The sequence below is a fragment of the Anguilla rostrata genome, chromosome 4 (assembly GCF_018555375.3).
Source record: "Anguilla rostrata isolate EN2019 chromosome 4, ASM1855537v3, whole genome shotgun sequence".
NCBI classification, from domain to species: domain Eukaryota; kingdom Metazoa; phylum Chordata; class Actinopteri; order Anguilliformes; family Anguillidae; genus Anguilla; species Anguilla rostrata.
The window spans coordinates 63,133,629-63,149,056 of record NC_057936.1 but is presented as its reverse complement, the minus strand read 5'-3'; the positions used below and the strand labels follow the sequence as shown (position 1 = coordinate 63,149,056).

The 15,428-nt window shown below is 40.1% G+C and overlaps 1 protein-coding gene across 1 annotated transcript in view; it reads left to right on the top strand.

Annotated features, from left to right (window-relative positions):
• Positions 1 to 15,428, top strand: part of LOC135254163 (uncharacterized) — a 66,594-nt gene that overhangs the window by 20,037 nt on the left and 31,129 nt on the right. The window contains exon 6 of the mRNA XM_064334143.1: positions 4,391 to 4,714. Within this exon, the coding sequence (XP_064190213.1) occupies positions 4,391 to 4,714 (324 nt within the window). The remainder of the gene's footprint in view (positions 1 to 4,390; positions 4,715 to 15,428) is intronic.

The window sequence follows — 15,428 nt, the reverse complement described above, 5'->3', positions numbered from 1 at the left end:
TTGTTTATTGAACGATTATTCTGTGTTTGATGCGGTAGGAGCACTCGCAGCACTCGAGAAAGAATAGAGAAGACGTGGGACGTTACGCAAATAACACCGCAGAGCCCTGCAATCTACTGTACGACCATTGATGTGGGACACAAATTTTTTTTTTTTTTTAATCAATCAAAGTACAGGATTTCCCCTGTCCATATAAATTGCATGACGAAATAGTGTTTTTCCATTTTTTATTAGATGTGGAGTCGCTCTGATGTCAACATCACCAGAATCGTTCCAGCCTCAGCTTTTAACGCCTCAATATCTGCACCTATCACCACGTTGCCACAGTTTTTATCCTGTTTTCATTGTGTGATGATGTTTATAAATAATCATAAAAGTGCACATATGATTTCAATCTAACGCTCTTTGACTATGTGCTCATCAACTGTGTTATTTTTAACTATGTACTGTAACAGGCTATCTGCATTATGATATATAATTCCCAATGTGTTACTTACAATGAAGCCCGTTAAAAATTGGTTACAAACGCAAATAATAATAAAGTATTTCTGAATCCCAACAAATGTCCCAATTGAACTGTACAAGAAGAGTTGATTTGATGATATGCACAAGGGAAGAGGCCTGGATGCTCTGCAACGTGAGGAACCTGAGGATTCCCATCAAATGCAAATGCAGCCATTTAGCCCATTTCAAATGTTTGACTCTGCTGCCCTCTGCTGGATCAAAAGGATACTTTCAATTTCGCTACGTAATAATGTACTGATGCCCTCTGTTGGACAAACTAAAAATGTTCATATCTTTGCTAGATGATTAAATTAATATGGTGTAGCTGACTGGCACAAAAAAGTATAAGTTGTTCATGTCTTCATGAATGTAAGAACTCTGAATGTATTCAAAAGCCAACAAACTGGGGAGCTCAATATTTACGACATGCTCAGAGGTCCTGTATTGTATCATATTCAATCGGTAAACAATTTCTTGGCTGAAAGCTGACTTTTATCCCTGTTTTATATGTATTATAAAGTTAACAATATAATACATATAGCTGATAATAAATAAAACAACCAATAGTGAAAAGATAATTCATAAAGATGCAGGAAATGATAATGATAGATATCCTGCTTTGGTCACTGGGAGAGCACAGATTACAGAGCATGAGGGACCAAAGAGGTGGGGACTGAGAGGAACAGGAAGTGAGAATCATGTTAAAAAGAGCTGAACCCTCTAACGGACATACAGACTTACACACACACACACACACACACACACACACACACACACACACACACACACACAAACTGGTATCACACACATATGGCTCCCACTCAGCTACTCTTCCGATCCATCATCTTCCTCTCTCTATGGTCAGGTATGACTCATTTCTCGCTGTGTACTGAATACTGGAGCATTGTAGCAGTGAGACTGTCTGTGACATGAATATTAATTATTGAGTTATACTGAAGTTTGGAGTTTACATGTGTTTAAATGACTATAATGAAATGAAAATGATTTTTTTGTGATTTAAAATATTATCTGAGTACAATTGCTTCTCTTTTTACTTGCCCTAGGCAAGTTTACTTTCTTACTAAATTAATTTTCGATGAATAAAAATCACAGTTTAAAAAAGAATTTATGAAGCCACAAGAAACTATGTTTGTCTGCAATTCATGGCCGTTTCTCTTTTTGTTTCTTTAAAAAACATTTTAATTGATGCTCCTTTCTTTCATATTGACAAAGCCATTGAAACCAATTCATGTAAAAGGCCTTTTCATGAATCTGAACTGATGAAAATGTAAAGTTTGTGCATTGTGTATTTGTGCAATGGAATCCATTATATTACATTACTTTTCTGGCACAGTGAACTGCAGTTGAGAGCATCATTGTTACTCTCAGGAAAACCAGAACGTAGTCTCGCTAAAAACCTCGCTTCCCATTCATAATCACTAAAAGCAATGTAAACCCAAAAAATAACAACCTGTATTTTAATAGATAATATATTTTTTTAACTGTCTAAAAACAATAAAATCATGATTCATGTCCCATATCAGTATGCGTGATATTCTAAGTAAAGCCAACTCTTCACATACTTTGCCTGATTACAATAGCTCTGAGTTTAAACTGAATGTGAAGTTGCTATGGTATTTTTCTGTAGGTGTGAATACTCTCACGGACATAGCTTCAACCCCACAGGAAAATGTGCTGTGTTCTTTACTGTGGTGAGCAGAGAGGTTTAGCCACAGGAAATAATGCTGTTCTGCAGACTCTAATGGTAAAATGATATACTGTGAGTGGAAGGAGAGCACACCTGTTTGTTAGCTCTTTTGCACACATTATTTTCTGGGGCTTCTCAACCTGTGAAGGTACTGCCATCCAATGAGTATGTTCTAAAATATGTTGCCCTTTTTTCATGGAAGCAAGAATTAGCTTCCATAGGCTACTATATATATATATATATATATGTATATATATATTTAAACCTGTAATTTAAATTTAGGCTTAATTTATGATGCCGTTCTGTGTATAGATGCTGCTGTTACTTATCTGTGTGTTCCGATGCAGTGTACCATGGTGCTCTCCATTTCATAAGTGCCAGGTCATTCACACACAGTTGCATCTTATACACGAGAGGGGGCTGGACCTCCTTAACTGCACCTAGGCCTCAACTCTGGTGCTCGATTTTCAAAAATCATACAGAAACTCCTGTCTTACCTTTGGTCCACTTGCATTTCTGTTATTTTCAGGCTCTTTCTTAGAATTTTAAGTGAATTTTAAATTCATTTTTAAAAATTAAGTTTGCATCTCCAGTCCCACCCAAATTTAGAATATCCATTTAACAAACCATGTACAAGAATGCGCAAATATGCCCGTTGCTGTTGTAATTTCCAGAATGATGGATGTTAGCTAACTACTTAGCTTGTACAGCTTTAGCCAGCATGCTAATAATGGGTAATAATGTCCAACGCAGATCCTAAGCGAATAAGCACTCAGTTGTGCATGCTTAGCTTTGTATCCAATAAAACGGTCAATACGTACAAATGACACCTGACCCAGAAACAGAGTGACGCTGTTGATGCATATCCACCGTTCAGGTAATGACACCACCTCGGGAGAGTGAAGACACTCGTCTCGGGTTGTTCTCTGAAACACACGGTCCCAGCCAGCTGCTTCTTTTCACACCTCAGCCACAAGCTGCGCACACACACCAGAGCAGGGGCGGAGGAGACCCATTTATACGCATGCGCAGAGAGCCAGCCTCACGGTTGCTCAAGTAGCGAGCAGTGCTTCCCCTGCCAAACAAATCCCTCATATATATCCCCTTGCCCATATAACCAATTGTGAGGCGCCCCTGCAGGGCTGTTGGCCACTGTCAGTACTGGGGTGGATCGGATTCGAATTGTGTTTGTGGTGCCTTATGGCACGTTTGCCAAGCGAGCAGTCAGCAAAAGATGCTTTTTAAATTCCCCATCCCCAAACGCCCAATTTCACCAGAGTGATGTACATCTCCACTTCTGTATGCTGCTCTGGATAACAGTGTCTAAGTGATTGTAATTTAATGTAATACTGCAGTTACAAAGCTGCTTTTATTATACTTGGAGGTAATGGAACACATCCCTGAATAAACTGGATCTTGATCAAAAGTGGGGTAACTGCAATGCAGGTCCTGAGTGTAAATGTTTTTAATTTTGCTGGTACCATTGTTCCACGTTCCATTGTACCGCGTTACTCTTATGTCTTTCTTTTGTGTCTGTAAAGGTATTGAGTGTGTGACTGCTTTTCTGTCTTATAAAAGTTATTTCAATGTTATGAGACTACGTATACGTAAAGGAAAAATAAAAATGACAGAATATTACTGTCAAGGATGAGTAGGACACCATTACTCAAAAAGTTATTTGTATTCAGATTTTTTCATTTGTATGATGCATTATAATTTTAAAAAATCATTTTAAAACGTTTAAAAACGAGCTCCAGGGAATTAATTGAGTTGCAAGATCATCAAAACAATTTGATGTTGGTGTGTTAGACAAAATTTTTCTTAGATGCAGTGTGTCAGTTACACTTATTGGCATGGTGTGTTCAAATGAATAAGAGCATTAGTGATGTTTGCACTCAGTAAGGAGGGCACACCACTCACAGAGGGCTAAACACCACATTTCACCAAGACTGCTTTATGTGGACCAGAAAAGTATGGGATGTACTTTATTCAGATGGGAGAAAGCAGAGAGTCACAGATAGAGAGGGGATCTCCAATCAGAAGGTGCCCTGGCAGGGGGTTGAACCTCCAGGGGGATTCACACATACCCTGAGAGTCAGCTGCTCTACAGACTGCACTTTACTCTGTTCTGACAGTAAAATGAACCCAAACTGATGAAGTGTGTGTTTCTCTCTGCAGGTGCTGGTGCTGTGTCCACAGTGAATAAAGTAGCAGTGCAGAGAGGAAGATCTGTCACCATCCCATGTCACTATGATAGGAAATATGTAAATAATGTGAAATACTGGTGTTGGGGGTCAATGTGGTCATCATGTTATACTCTAGTGCGCACGGACTCTCCAAAAGCCAATGGTGAAACATCAGTCACCGATGACCCCACCCATCATGTCTTCGCTGTTACCATGACAAAGCTGAAGACAGAGGACTCTGGATACTACTGGTGTTATGTAGAGATTGATTGGGGTTACGATGAGGGCACATATCTGTACCTGGATGTCAGTGCAGGTAAGATGGCTGCAGCACACGCCGCACCCAGCGAGACCTGCTTCCCAACCTCTTAATAATCTTCACTTCTCACCATGTTTTCAAACATGTGACTATTTTTAAGTACAGAAGGACATTGCTACAGCTATATTTTTGTTTTTATTTCGTGGTGATCAGGCACTCCTGGACTCTGGGTTGGCCAGCAGGAGATGACTGGAATGGAAGGGGGCCATGCCAGTGTGCAGTGCCACTATAATGAACCGAGCAGCATGAAGAAGTGGTGCAGGGCTGAGGGCTCCTGTGTGGAAGTGAATTCTGCTAAATCTGGAAGATCAGAGATCAAAGACGACCGCTCTGAAAATGTCTTCATTGTGACTATGAGGGAGCTGAACAGGGAGGACACAGGCTGGTATTGGTGTGCTGCTGGAGAACTACAGATCCCTGTACACATCACTGTCTCTCAGAAAACTACAACTACCACAGTCGCCACATGTAAGGAACTCAAATTAAACAAACCTGTATGACAATGCATTTTATCATAGAATTTATTCACCCATTGCTGACAGCACTCTCTTGCAGTAATGTGCAGACTGTAGGGTGTCACTGGCTTGTAGAGAGCAAGTAAGGAGTTCTGTTTTCCTTTTACATTACTTCAGTGTTACAACACCCACACACACACACAACACACACACACCCATGTTTGTATTGCTATACTTGTGAGGACTTCCCATTGACTTACATTCATTCCGTAACCTCTAACCCTAACTCTAACCCCAACCACTACATGCCGAACCTTACTCCTAAGCTTAACCTAATTGTAACCCTAGCCCTAACCCTAAGTCCTAACCCTAAAACAGCCTCTTTAACTTGTGGGGACCAGTAAAAAGTCCCCACCTTGCGTAGTTTTCCTCATCTTTCTATTCTTGTGGGGAAATTTGGTTCTCACAAAGATAGTAAAACATGCCCACCCACACCCACACACACACCCGCACACACACACACACACACACACACCCTTGCTTAAGGTAGGCCATCGAGTTCAATGATGACTTCTTCTTCTGCATTTACCGGTGTGTCCTTTGGTGACTATAAAGTCTGATTTGTGACTTGCACTCTCTACCACATTCAAGACACACAAATGTTGGGTTTGGTGTTGGTGGGTTAAGTGTTGGCAGGCGTCCATGTCTTTTTGCATGCTTTTCATGGAGTGCATTTGTGATATTTGTCTCTAGTTTTTGTAGACCCTCACATTGTAGACATCACATTGTCGCCTCCAGATGGATCGCTCTGCAGCTAGGTTTTCCTGGTTTCCTGTTCATGCTTCACAACCATACAGGAGGGTTGAGAGACATACTGCCTTACATGCATCTGTTTTTGTGTCTATATTCAGGTCATTGTTTTCAAATACCCTCTTTCTCAACCGACCAAAGGACAGTTGAGAAAGAGGGTATTTGACATACCCACACACACACACACACAGACAGACATTTTATAAAGTATTTGATGTATTTTAGTTGAGCGACACTGAATTGTCTTAATGTAATCCTAGCGTTTTGACCAAAATATTATTTCATAACTGAAACATTTAACAGTAGGTCCATAGTGCAGGAGTTGTAGATGATAAAGAAACACTTGCAATATCACCCAGTAGAGTGAAATGTAAATTTATCAGATAGTGACTGATTTATTTCCTTTGAAAACTTGGGAAAACTTTCCCCCAATATTAGCATGGTGAACATCTCTCACATTCATGTTAGCTGGTCACAAGCCATCCACATCCTCAGCAGCCACAGGAGGACGGGCCCCTTGAGCCTGGACCCTTCTAAGGGTTCTTCCTATAGGCTACCTAGGGAGCTTTTCCTGCCCCTCTTGACCTATAGGCTTGCGTTTGTAAGGGTTTAAAGACTGGGGAACAATGTGAAATACTGTGACAAATGTCTAGTAATTTATCCTAAATACAAAAGTTTTGATTTGAACATTAGAAGTGTACCATTGAGATAAATAAATAAATAAATAAATAATGGGAAACGTTTCAGACTGGGCTTTGCATTTGCTGACAGATACCACCACATCTCTCTCTCGACCCCAAGAGAACAACAAATTGACCAGGACAGCAGAAGCACCTTCAACTGTCCAGAAAACCAGTTGTCCGGAACACGGAAGCCAGCACTGTTCCAGGTGAGTTTTGTGCTCTCTCCTTAGCTTTTCCTCCTTCAGTAAGTGAGGCCAGTCTATGTCCATCCCCTCGATGTGTCAGTGAGCATCTTTCCCACTTCCTGTAAGCAGGCGGGTTGTTGACCATGAAACAGCAGCTGCACTGGAGCTCATTCAGTGCTTTTGCTGCCTGCAGATTAGAGTGTGCTGAATGACTGAATGACACTCAAACCAGTCTCTTCTGCGTAGTGCACCGGCGAGCTTGGAACGGACTCTGGGGCCGCTACGCCACACCGGGGTTGCTTTGGTGTTCCTAATATGCTCCGCCGTCGCCTTTTGGAAGATTTGTCAATACCGCAGTAAGTCGTGTCATCCTTCTATTATTAATCCAGTTTTCGTTATATTGGCACATTGAGATTTACTGCTAGCATTACTCAGTACTTTGTTGAGGCACCTTTGGCAAATCTTCTATGAAACACCCTCAAGCCAAATGAGAATTTTTTTTACCCTAAAGGATGTTTGTGTACCTGGGCCTGTGGGATAGGAAGGAACCATTGGCAATAACAATACAAAAAACAACGAGAATACAATGAAATGCATAACTGGTTTAATGTTTCTGGGTAGAGGGGAGATAACTGTTAATGTGAAAATCGAATGTTTGTTTAATGAACGATTATTCTACCGCGTGATTGATGCGGTAGGAGTGCAGCACTCGAGAAAGAACAGAGAAGACGTGGGACGTTACGCAAATAACACAGCAGAGCCCTGCAATCTACTGTACGACCACTGATGTGGTACGCAAAGTTTTTTTTTTTTGATCAATCAAAGTACAGGATTTCCCTATCCATACAAATAGCATGACGAAATTGTGTTTTTCCATTGTTTATTAGATGTAGATCCGCTCTGATGTCATCATCACCAGAATCGTTCCAGCCTCAGCTTTAACGCCTCAATATCTGCACCTATCACCACGTTGCCACAGTTTTTATCCTGTTTTCATTATGTGATGATGTTTATAAATAATCATAAAAGTGCACATATGATTTCAATCTAACGCTCTTTGACTATGTGCTCATCAACTGTGTGATTTTTAACTATGTACTGTAACCGGCTATCTGCATTATGATATATAATTCCCAATGTGTTACTTACAATGAAGCCTGATAAAAATTGGTTACAAACGCAAACAATAATAAAGTATTTCTGAATCCCAACAAATGTCCCAATTGAACTGTACAAGAAGAGTTGATTTGATGATATGCACAAGGGAAGAGGCCTGGATGCTCTGCAACGTGAGGAACCTGAGGATTCCCATCAAATGCAAATGCAGCCATTTAGCCCATTTCAAATGTTTGACTCTGCTGCCCTCTGCTGGATGAAAAGGATACTTTCAATTTCCGTACGTAATAATGTACTGATGCCCTCGGCTGGACAAACTAAAAATGTTCATATCTTTGCTAGATGATTAAATTAATATGGTGTAGCTGACTGGCACAAAAAAGTATAAGTTGTTCATGTCTTCATGAATGTAAGAACTCTGAATGTATTCAAAAGCCAACAAACTGGGGAGCTCAATATTTACGACATGCTCAGAGGTCCTGTGTTGTATCATATTCAATCAGTCAGCGAATTCTTGGCTGAAAGCTGACTTTTATCCCTGTTTTATATGTATTATAAAGTTAGAAATATAATACATAGAGATGATAATAAACAAAACAACTAATAGTGAATAGATAATTCATAAAGATGCAGGAAATGATAATGATAGATATCCTGCTTTGGTTACTGAGAGATCACAGACTGCAGAGCACGAGGGACCAAAGAGGTGGGGACTGAGAGGAACAGGAAGTGAGAATCATGTTAAAAAGAGCTGGACCCTCTAAATGATGCATACACACAAACAAGCTGGCCTCACACGCATATGGCTCCCACTCAGCTACTCTTCCTCTCCATCATCTTCCTCTCTGTACTGCCAGGTAGGACTTGATTTCTCTCTGTGTACTGAATACTGGAGCATTGTAGCAGTGAGACTGTCTGCGCCATAACCTTGAATTAATGAATTATACCGAAGTCTGGAGTTTACATGAATAGAATATGATTATGACGTAATTCATATATTTTTTGCAATCTGAGCACAATTTCTTCTCTTTTTACATGCCCTAAGCTAGTTTACTTTCTTAAAACGTTAATTTACGATGAATAAAAATCACAGTTTAAAAAATAATTAATGAAGCCACAAGAAACTATTTTTGCACGTCTGCAATTGATGGTCTTTTCTTTTTTGTTTCCTTAAAAAGCTTTTTCATTGACTGTTACACTGCTTACTCTTTTCCTTCTTATTTTCAAAGCCATTGAAACCAATTCATAAAGAAAGTCCATTTCATAAATCTCAACTGATGAAATTATAATGTTTGTGCATTGTGTAGTTGTACAGGGGAATATATTATATTAGACAATATATTGCAATCATTTGGCAGACACTTTTACAGCACAGTGAACAGCAGTTGAGAGCATCATTGTTACTCTCAGGAAAACCAGAATGTAGTCTCGCTAAAATGGCCCATTCATAATCACTAAAAGCTATGTGAACCCAAAAAATAACAACCTGTATTTTAATAGTTAATATATTTTTGTAACTGTCTAAAAGCAACAAAATTATGATTCATTCCCCACATCAGTATGCGTGATATTCTAAGTAAAGTCAAGCCTTCACATACATGATTAAAATAGCTCTGGGTTTAAACTGGATGTGAAGTTGCAATGGTATTTTTCTGTAGGTGTGAATACTCTCACAGAAATAGCTGAATATGATGTGTTCTTTACTGTGGTGAGCAGAGAGGATTAACCACAGGAAATAATGCTGTTCTGCAGCCTCTAATGGTAAAATGAAAACTTTTGCACACATTATTTTCTGAGGCTTCCCCTTAGAAATCATTGCATTTAAAAGTCTCAGCATGTAAAGACACTGCCATCCAGAGAGTATGTTCTAAAATGTATGGGCCTTTTTTTCATGGAAGCAAGAATTAGTTTGCACAGGCTACTATATTTTATTAACCTGTAATTTAAATTTAGGCTTAATTTATGATGCAGTTCTGTGTATACATGCTGCTGTTACTTATCTATGTGTTGTAGATGTAGTGTACCATGGTGCTCTCCATTTCATAACTGCCAGGTCACTCACACACAGTTGCATCTTATAGACCAAAGGGGGCCTGACCTCCTTAGCTGCACCTATGCCTCAATTTTGCCCGATTTTCAAAAATCATTCAAAAACTCCTATCGTACCTTTGCTCGACTTGTAATACTGTGATTTCCAGGCTCTTTCTTAGAATTTTAAATGAGTTGTAAATTAATTTTTAAAGTTGGCATCTCCTGCCCCACCAAAATTTGGAATGTCCAATTCACAAACTATGTACAAGCATGCTCATATACGTCCCAAATGCTGGTGTAATTACCAGAACGGATGATGCTAACTTACTACTTAACTTGCACTGCTTTAGCCAGCGTGCTAATAATGACTAATAATGTCCTACGCTAATAAGCACACAGTTATGCATGCTTAGTCTTGCATCCAATAAAACAGTCAATATGTTCAAATGACACCAGTACCAAAATAAGACAGACGCCATCGATGCACATCCACCGTTCAGGTAATGACACCGCCTCGGGAGAGTGAAGACCCCCGTCTTGGGTTGTTCTCTGAAACACACGGCCCCAGCCAGCTGCTTCTTTTCACACCTCAACCATAAGCAGCACACTCATTCCAGAGCAGGGGTGGAGGAGACCCATTTATACGCACGCGCAGAGAGCTAGCCACAGGCCCCTGGACAGACAATAGGGGTCGCTCGAGCAACAAACAGTGCTATCCCCGCCAGTTTAATCCCTCCCATATATCCCTTTGCCCGTATAGCCAACTGTGTGCAGCCCCTGCAGGGCTGTTGGCCACTGTCAGCACAAGAGCGGGTCGGATTTGAACCGAGACCGTGGTGCTTACGGCGCTTTTACTTGTGAGCCACCCAGCAGCCAGCAAAACATACTTTTAAATTCCCCATCTGCAAACACCCATTTCCCCCAGAGTGATGTACATCTCCACTTCTGTATGCTGCTCTGGATAAGACTGTCTAAGAGATTGTAATTGAATGTAATTCTACAGTTGAAAAGCTGCGTTTATTAGACTTGGTGGTAATGGAACACATCCTTGAAGAAATTGAATCTTGACACTTGTCTCTTTGAATGAACGCAAAAGCAGGGTAACTGCAACACAGGTCCTGAATGTAAATGCATTTAATCACACTGTTTGCTGGTACCATTGTTCCAAGTTTTTCTTGTACCACGTTACTCTTGTTTCTTCTGTGTCTCTAAAGGTATTGAGTGTGTGACTGCTGTTCTGTCTTATATAAGAGATTTCAATGTTATGAGGCTACGTATAAGTAAAGGAATAATAAAAAATGTCAGAATATTACTATAAAGGATGTGTAGGGGACCATTACCAAATGTGCTTATGTTTTAGTTTTTCATTTGTGTAATGCATTATCATTTTTAAAAATCTACGATTTAACAGAATGTTCAAGAAACATTTGAAAATTAATGAATGAATTTAATTACAAGATTATTGTAACAATTTGTTTTATATGTTGCTGTGTTAGTCCAAATTTTATTAAGACCCAATGTGTTGGTTACACTTATTGTCATGGTGTGTTTGAGTGAATAAGTGCGTTGGTGATGTTTGTACTCAGTAATAAGGGCACACCACTCACAGAGGGCTAAACACCACATTTCACCAAGACTGCTTTATGTGGACCAGATAAGGATGGGATGTACTTTATTCAGACAGGGGAGAAAGCAGAGAGAGTAACAGATACAGAGGGGATCTCAAATCAGAAGTCAGCTGCCTTATAGACTGAGGTTTACTCCATTGTGATGGTAAAATGAACCCAAACTGATGAAGTGTGTGTTTATCTCTGCAGGTGCTGGTGGTACAGTGAGTAAAGTAGCTGTACAGACAGGAAGATCTGTCACCATCCCATGTCACTATGATAAGAAATATGAAAAGCATGTGAAATTCTGGTGTCAGGGGTTAGATTTGAATACGTGTCGTACTGTAGTACGCACTGACTCTCCAAAAGTCGAAGGTGAAACATCAATCACTGATGACCCCACCCATCATGTGTTCACTGTTACCATGACAAAGCTGAAGACAGAGGACTCTGGACAGTACTGGTGTGGTACAGAGATCAATGGTGGTGGAGATGAGGGCACATATCGGCACCTGTCAGTCACTGCAGGTGAGATAGGTTCAGCAGGTAATACACTCAGCGAGACCTGCTTCCCAACCTCTTAATAACAGCATCTTCACTTCTCCTCATGTTTTCCAACCTCACTCCGCACAAAACATTCTACTGTAGAGTGCTGCACTGGGGTAAATGGGTTAATCTAGCGGTTATCCTGGTAACACTGAGTTTTTCCAAAACATATAAAAGTGCTGCCATGTTTGTTTGTAACTCTACACAAAGAATGAGAGTGGGGTGGCAACTTTAATGGTACTTTCTTTGCAATCTACTGCCAGCATGAATCCATGAGAATATGGAAATTATTTGCTTTGGACATTGAGTGGCTTTAAAATACAGTTTATTTTTATTTTGGGGAAACCCTAACAGATACAATGCTTTATATTTTTGTCTTTATTCTATGGTTTATATTCAGGCACTCCTGGACTCTGGGTTGACCAGCAGGAGGTGACCAGTGTGGAAGGGGGCCATGTCAGTGTGCAGTGTCACTATGATGAACCGAGCAGCATGAAGATGTGGTGCAGGGCTGGGGGCGTCTGTGTGACAGTGAATTCTAATAAATCTGAAAGAGCAGAGATCGAAGACAACCGCTCTGAAAAGGTCTTCATTGTGACGATGAGGGAGCTGAACAGAGAGGATGCTGGCTGGTATTGGTGTGCTGCTGGAGAACTACGGATCACTGTTCACATCACTGTCATTCAGAAAACTACAACTACCACAGTCACCTCAAGTAAGGAACTTAAATTAAACAAACCTGTATACCAATGCATTTAATCATAGAATATTAAATGGTCTTTTCTCTCACTTCCTGTCAGTGAGGGTTGAAAAGCAGATGGGTATAACTGGTGTTTTCTCTTCTGACACTTCATAGCAACCCAATGTGTAACATCAAGAGCACTATGCACATCTCTTCCAGTTAGCACAGCAACCACATCAGCTACAGTCACCAAGCCTTCAACCTCAAAGATGTTGGCAGTCACAATACCTCGGTCATCTCTTCCACCCACAACCACTTACAACAATAGGTAAGGTATTTATAAAGAAAAAGCCCTCTAAATATATTTTTTTTAAAGTTAAATCAACAACAACACAAATAATAATAATAATAATAATAATAATAACAATAATAATAATAATAATAATAATAACAATAATAAAAGTAACATAGTTGAAACATTTTTATAGGATGTTGGACCCCCATTATTCTTTAATGAAATGACTGCTTTTCCTGACTAATGTGCCCCCAGAATTCATTGCTCTTTCAAAGTCAATGAGGCGTCCTCCTGCAGCTACGCTAAGGCTGTGTAAATATGATCAATAAAGAGCACGGTGTCAGATACCGAAAGACGATTGGCTCAAAGAAACAGGAGTTATTATTTTGTTGTGGTGCAAGTCTGTGGTGCAAAAATGCAGTGTGTGTTAACATGACCCCTGAATCTCATGTTGGCATTTAAAATGGGGGTGAAAATGAAAAAGTAAAAGAAGATATGTTTTTTATCTTTAAAATTTTTTTAAAATAAAACATAATGTTATGAAACCAGGTATTCAGCTCAAATGCAGCATAATTTCAGAGCAGAGCTTCTCATTTCTTTCAGCAGCAGTAGTACTGGAATCCCGTAATGTGGATATATAACCCTAAAGCATGCTGCTGAGTTTAAATTTCATGCACCCTGTTGCTATTGTTCAGTCTTTCAGTCCTCACATTCGTTCTGATGATATCAGGGATACTGTTGCTGGCGGCAGCTGTTGCTACCATTACCTGGAAGCTGTGGAAGAAACACAGTGAGTATCCGTATGAAGCATGTTGGGTGTTGAAGTATCATTTGGATGCTGTGTATATGATCAGTCAGTAAGTGAATTAGTGAATACACTGAATACACTGAGTCACAAGAATTCCACAGGCAGTAGGGGCTCTCATGGGGGGGGGGGGGTGTCTCACAGCTCTGTCCTGATCGTGCTCTCTTATCCCAGCTCATCGTGTGTCTCCTTACAGAGAGCGTCCAGGCGAACGCGAGAGCAAGAGAGGACAGGAGAAACGAGGTGACAGTACGTCGGTTTTTACACTCTTCTCTCTGCCGAGAAAGCTGAGGGTCAATGTCAGACACAAATCATTCAAAATATGAGCTGAGCCACAGAATGGAAAAGGACAAATGGTGACTTTGGAGTGGTAGTCCTGTGGAAAAAATTACTGCCTACAACAAAGTGTGAAAGTTCTTTATTCATGTGAAAGAAGTTCATATACAGAAAAGCTGCACTTACCAAATTAAATTAAATTCAGAACAATCTTAGATTGGATACTTCGAGCCACACAAAGTTTCTGGTTGAACATGTAGAACTGGGAATCTGCAAACATGAGGCTAAGCCTATAGACACTAGCTCTATTCACACAGATGGGCAGCCATCTGAATGACTACTATGATTTATTTTATAATAAAATGTAGATATTGCTCTTTCTTCACTCTGTAGCTTGATGTCCTTTCTCTTGGAAATGAGCTCACTTGCTTGTACCTGGTCCACCTGTTGAATGGCCCTACTGTACCATTTAAAAGGCAGAGGTCTGTACAGATAGACCAGCCATTATGATGAGTTTCTCGTGTCTCTCTCCTAGCAGACTGTAGACTCTGAGGATGAAGCGACCTACAGCACAGTGTTCCCCAAGACACGGTCATCATCACACAGAATGAGTCCACTTCAGTCACAGGTGGGATAGTGGTTGGATTTCTCACACATTTACAAAGTGTCTTTGCAGAGAATCACTCACAAAATTCAGTCTCATTTCGTTCTTCCTACAGATGTTTAGAGATCCTTTCTTTTTCAGATTTTGTTTTCTTGGATAAAATTATAGGTAGAGCTGTGTAACAAGTTCCTAATCCTAACCTAGCTACTGTTCTTCCCTCTGGATAAAAGCATTGGCTAAATGATTGTAATGTGATGTAAACTCTGGTCAGTAACAGAAACTTGTTCCCTCTTACTGTTCCAGTCATCTGAGAGCTCTGCAGATGAGGTCATGTACAGCTCAGTCATCCTGCAACATCCACAGGTGAGACTGTTCATCATATTTCAGTGTCAGATGCACAGGCAGCAGATATCAGTAGGTAAACTGGCACACAATGGGAAAGGTGAACATGTAGGTATGATCACTAGTCTTTTAACCTTGATTTACGTCTTAAAATGTCCACACTGAAAACACAGGGTGTCAATTACAGTGTGCTTAGCTGGAGTTTAAATCTCCACAGAACTGCATTACCACTGGAACAGCTATTTAAGTATAAGAATCAAGAATGAGCTGTTCA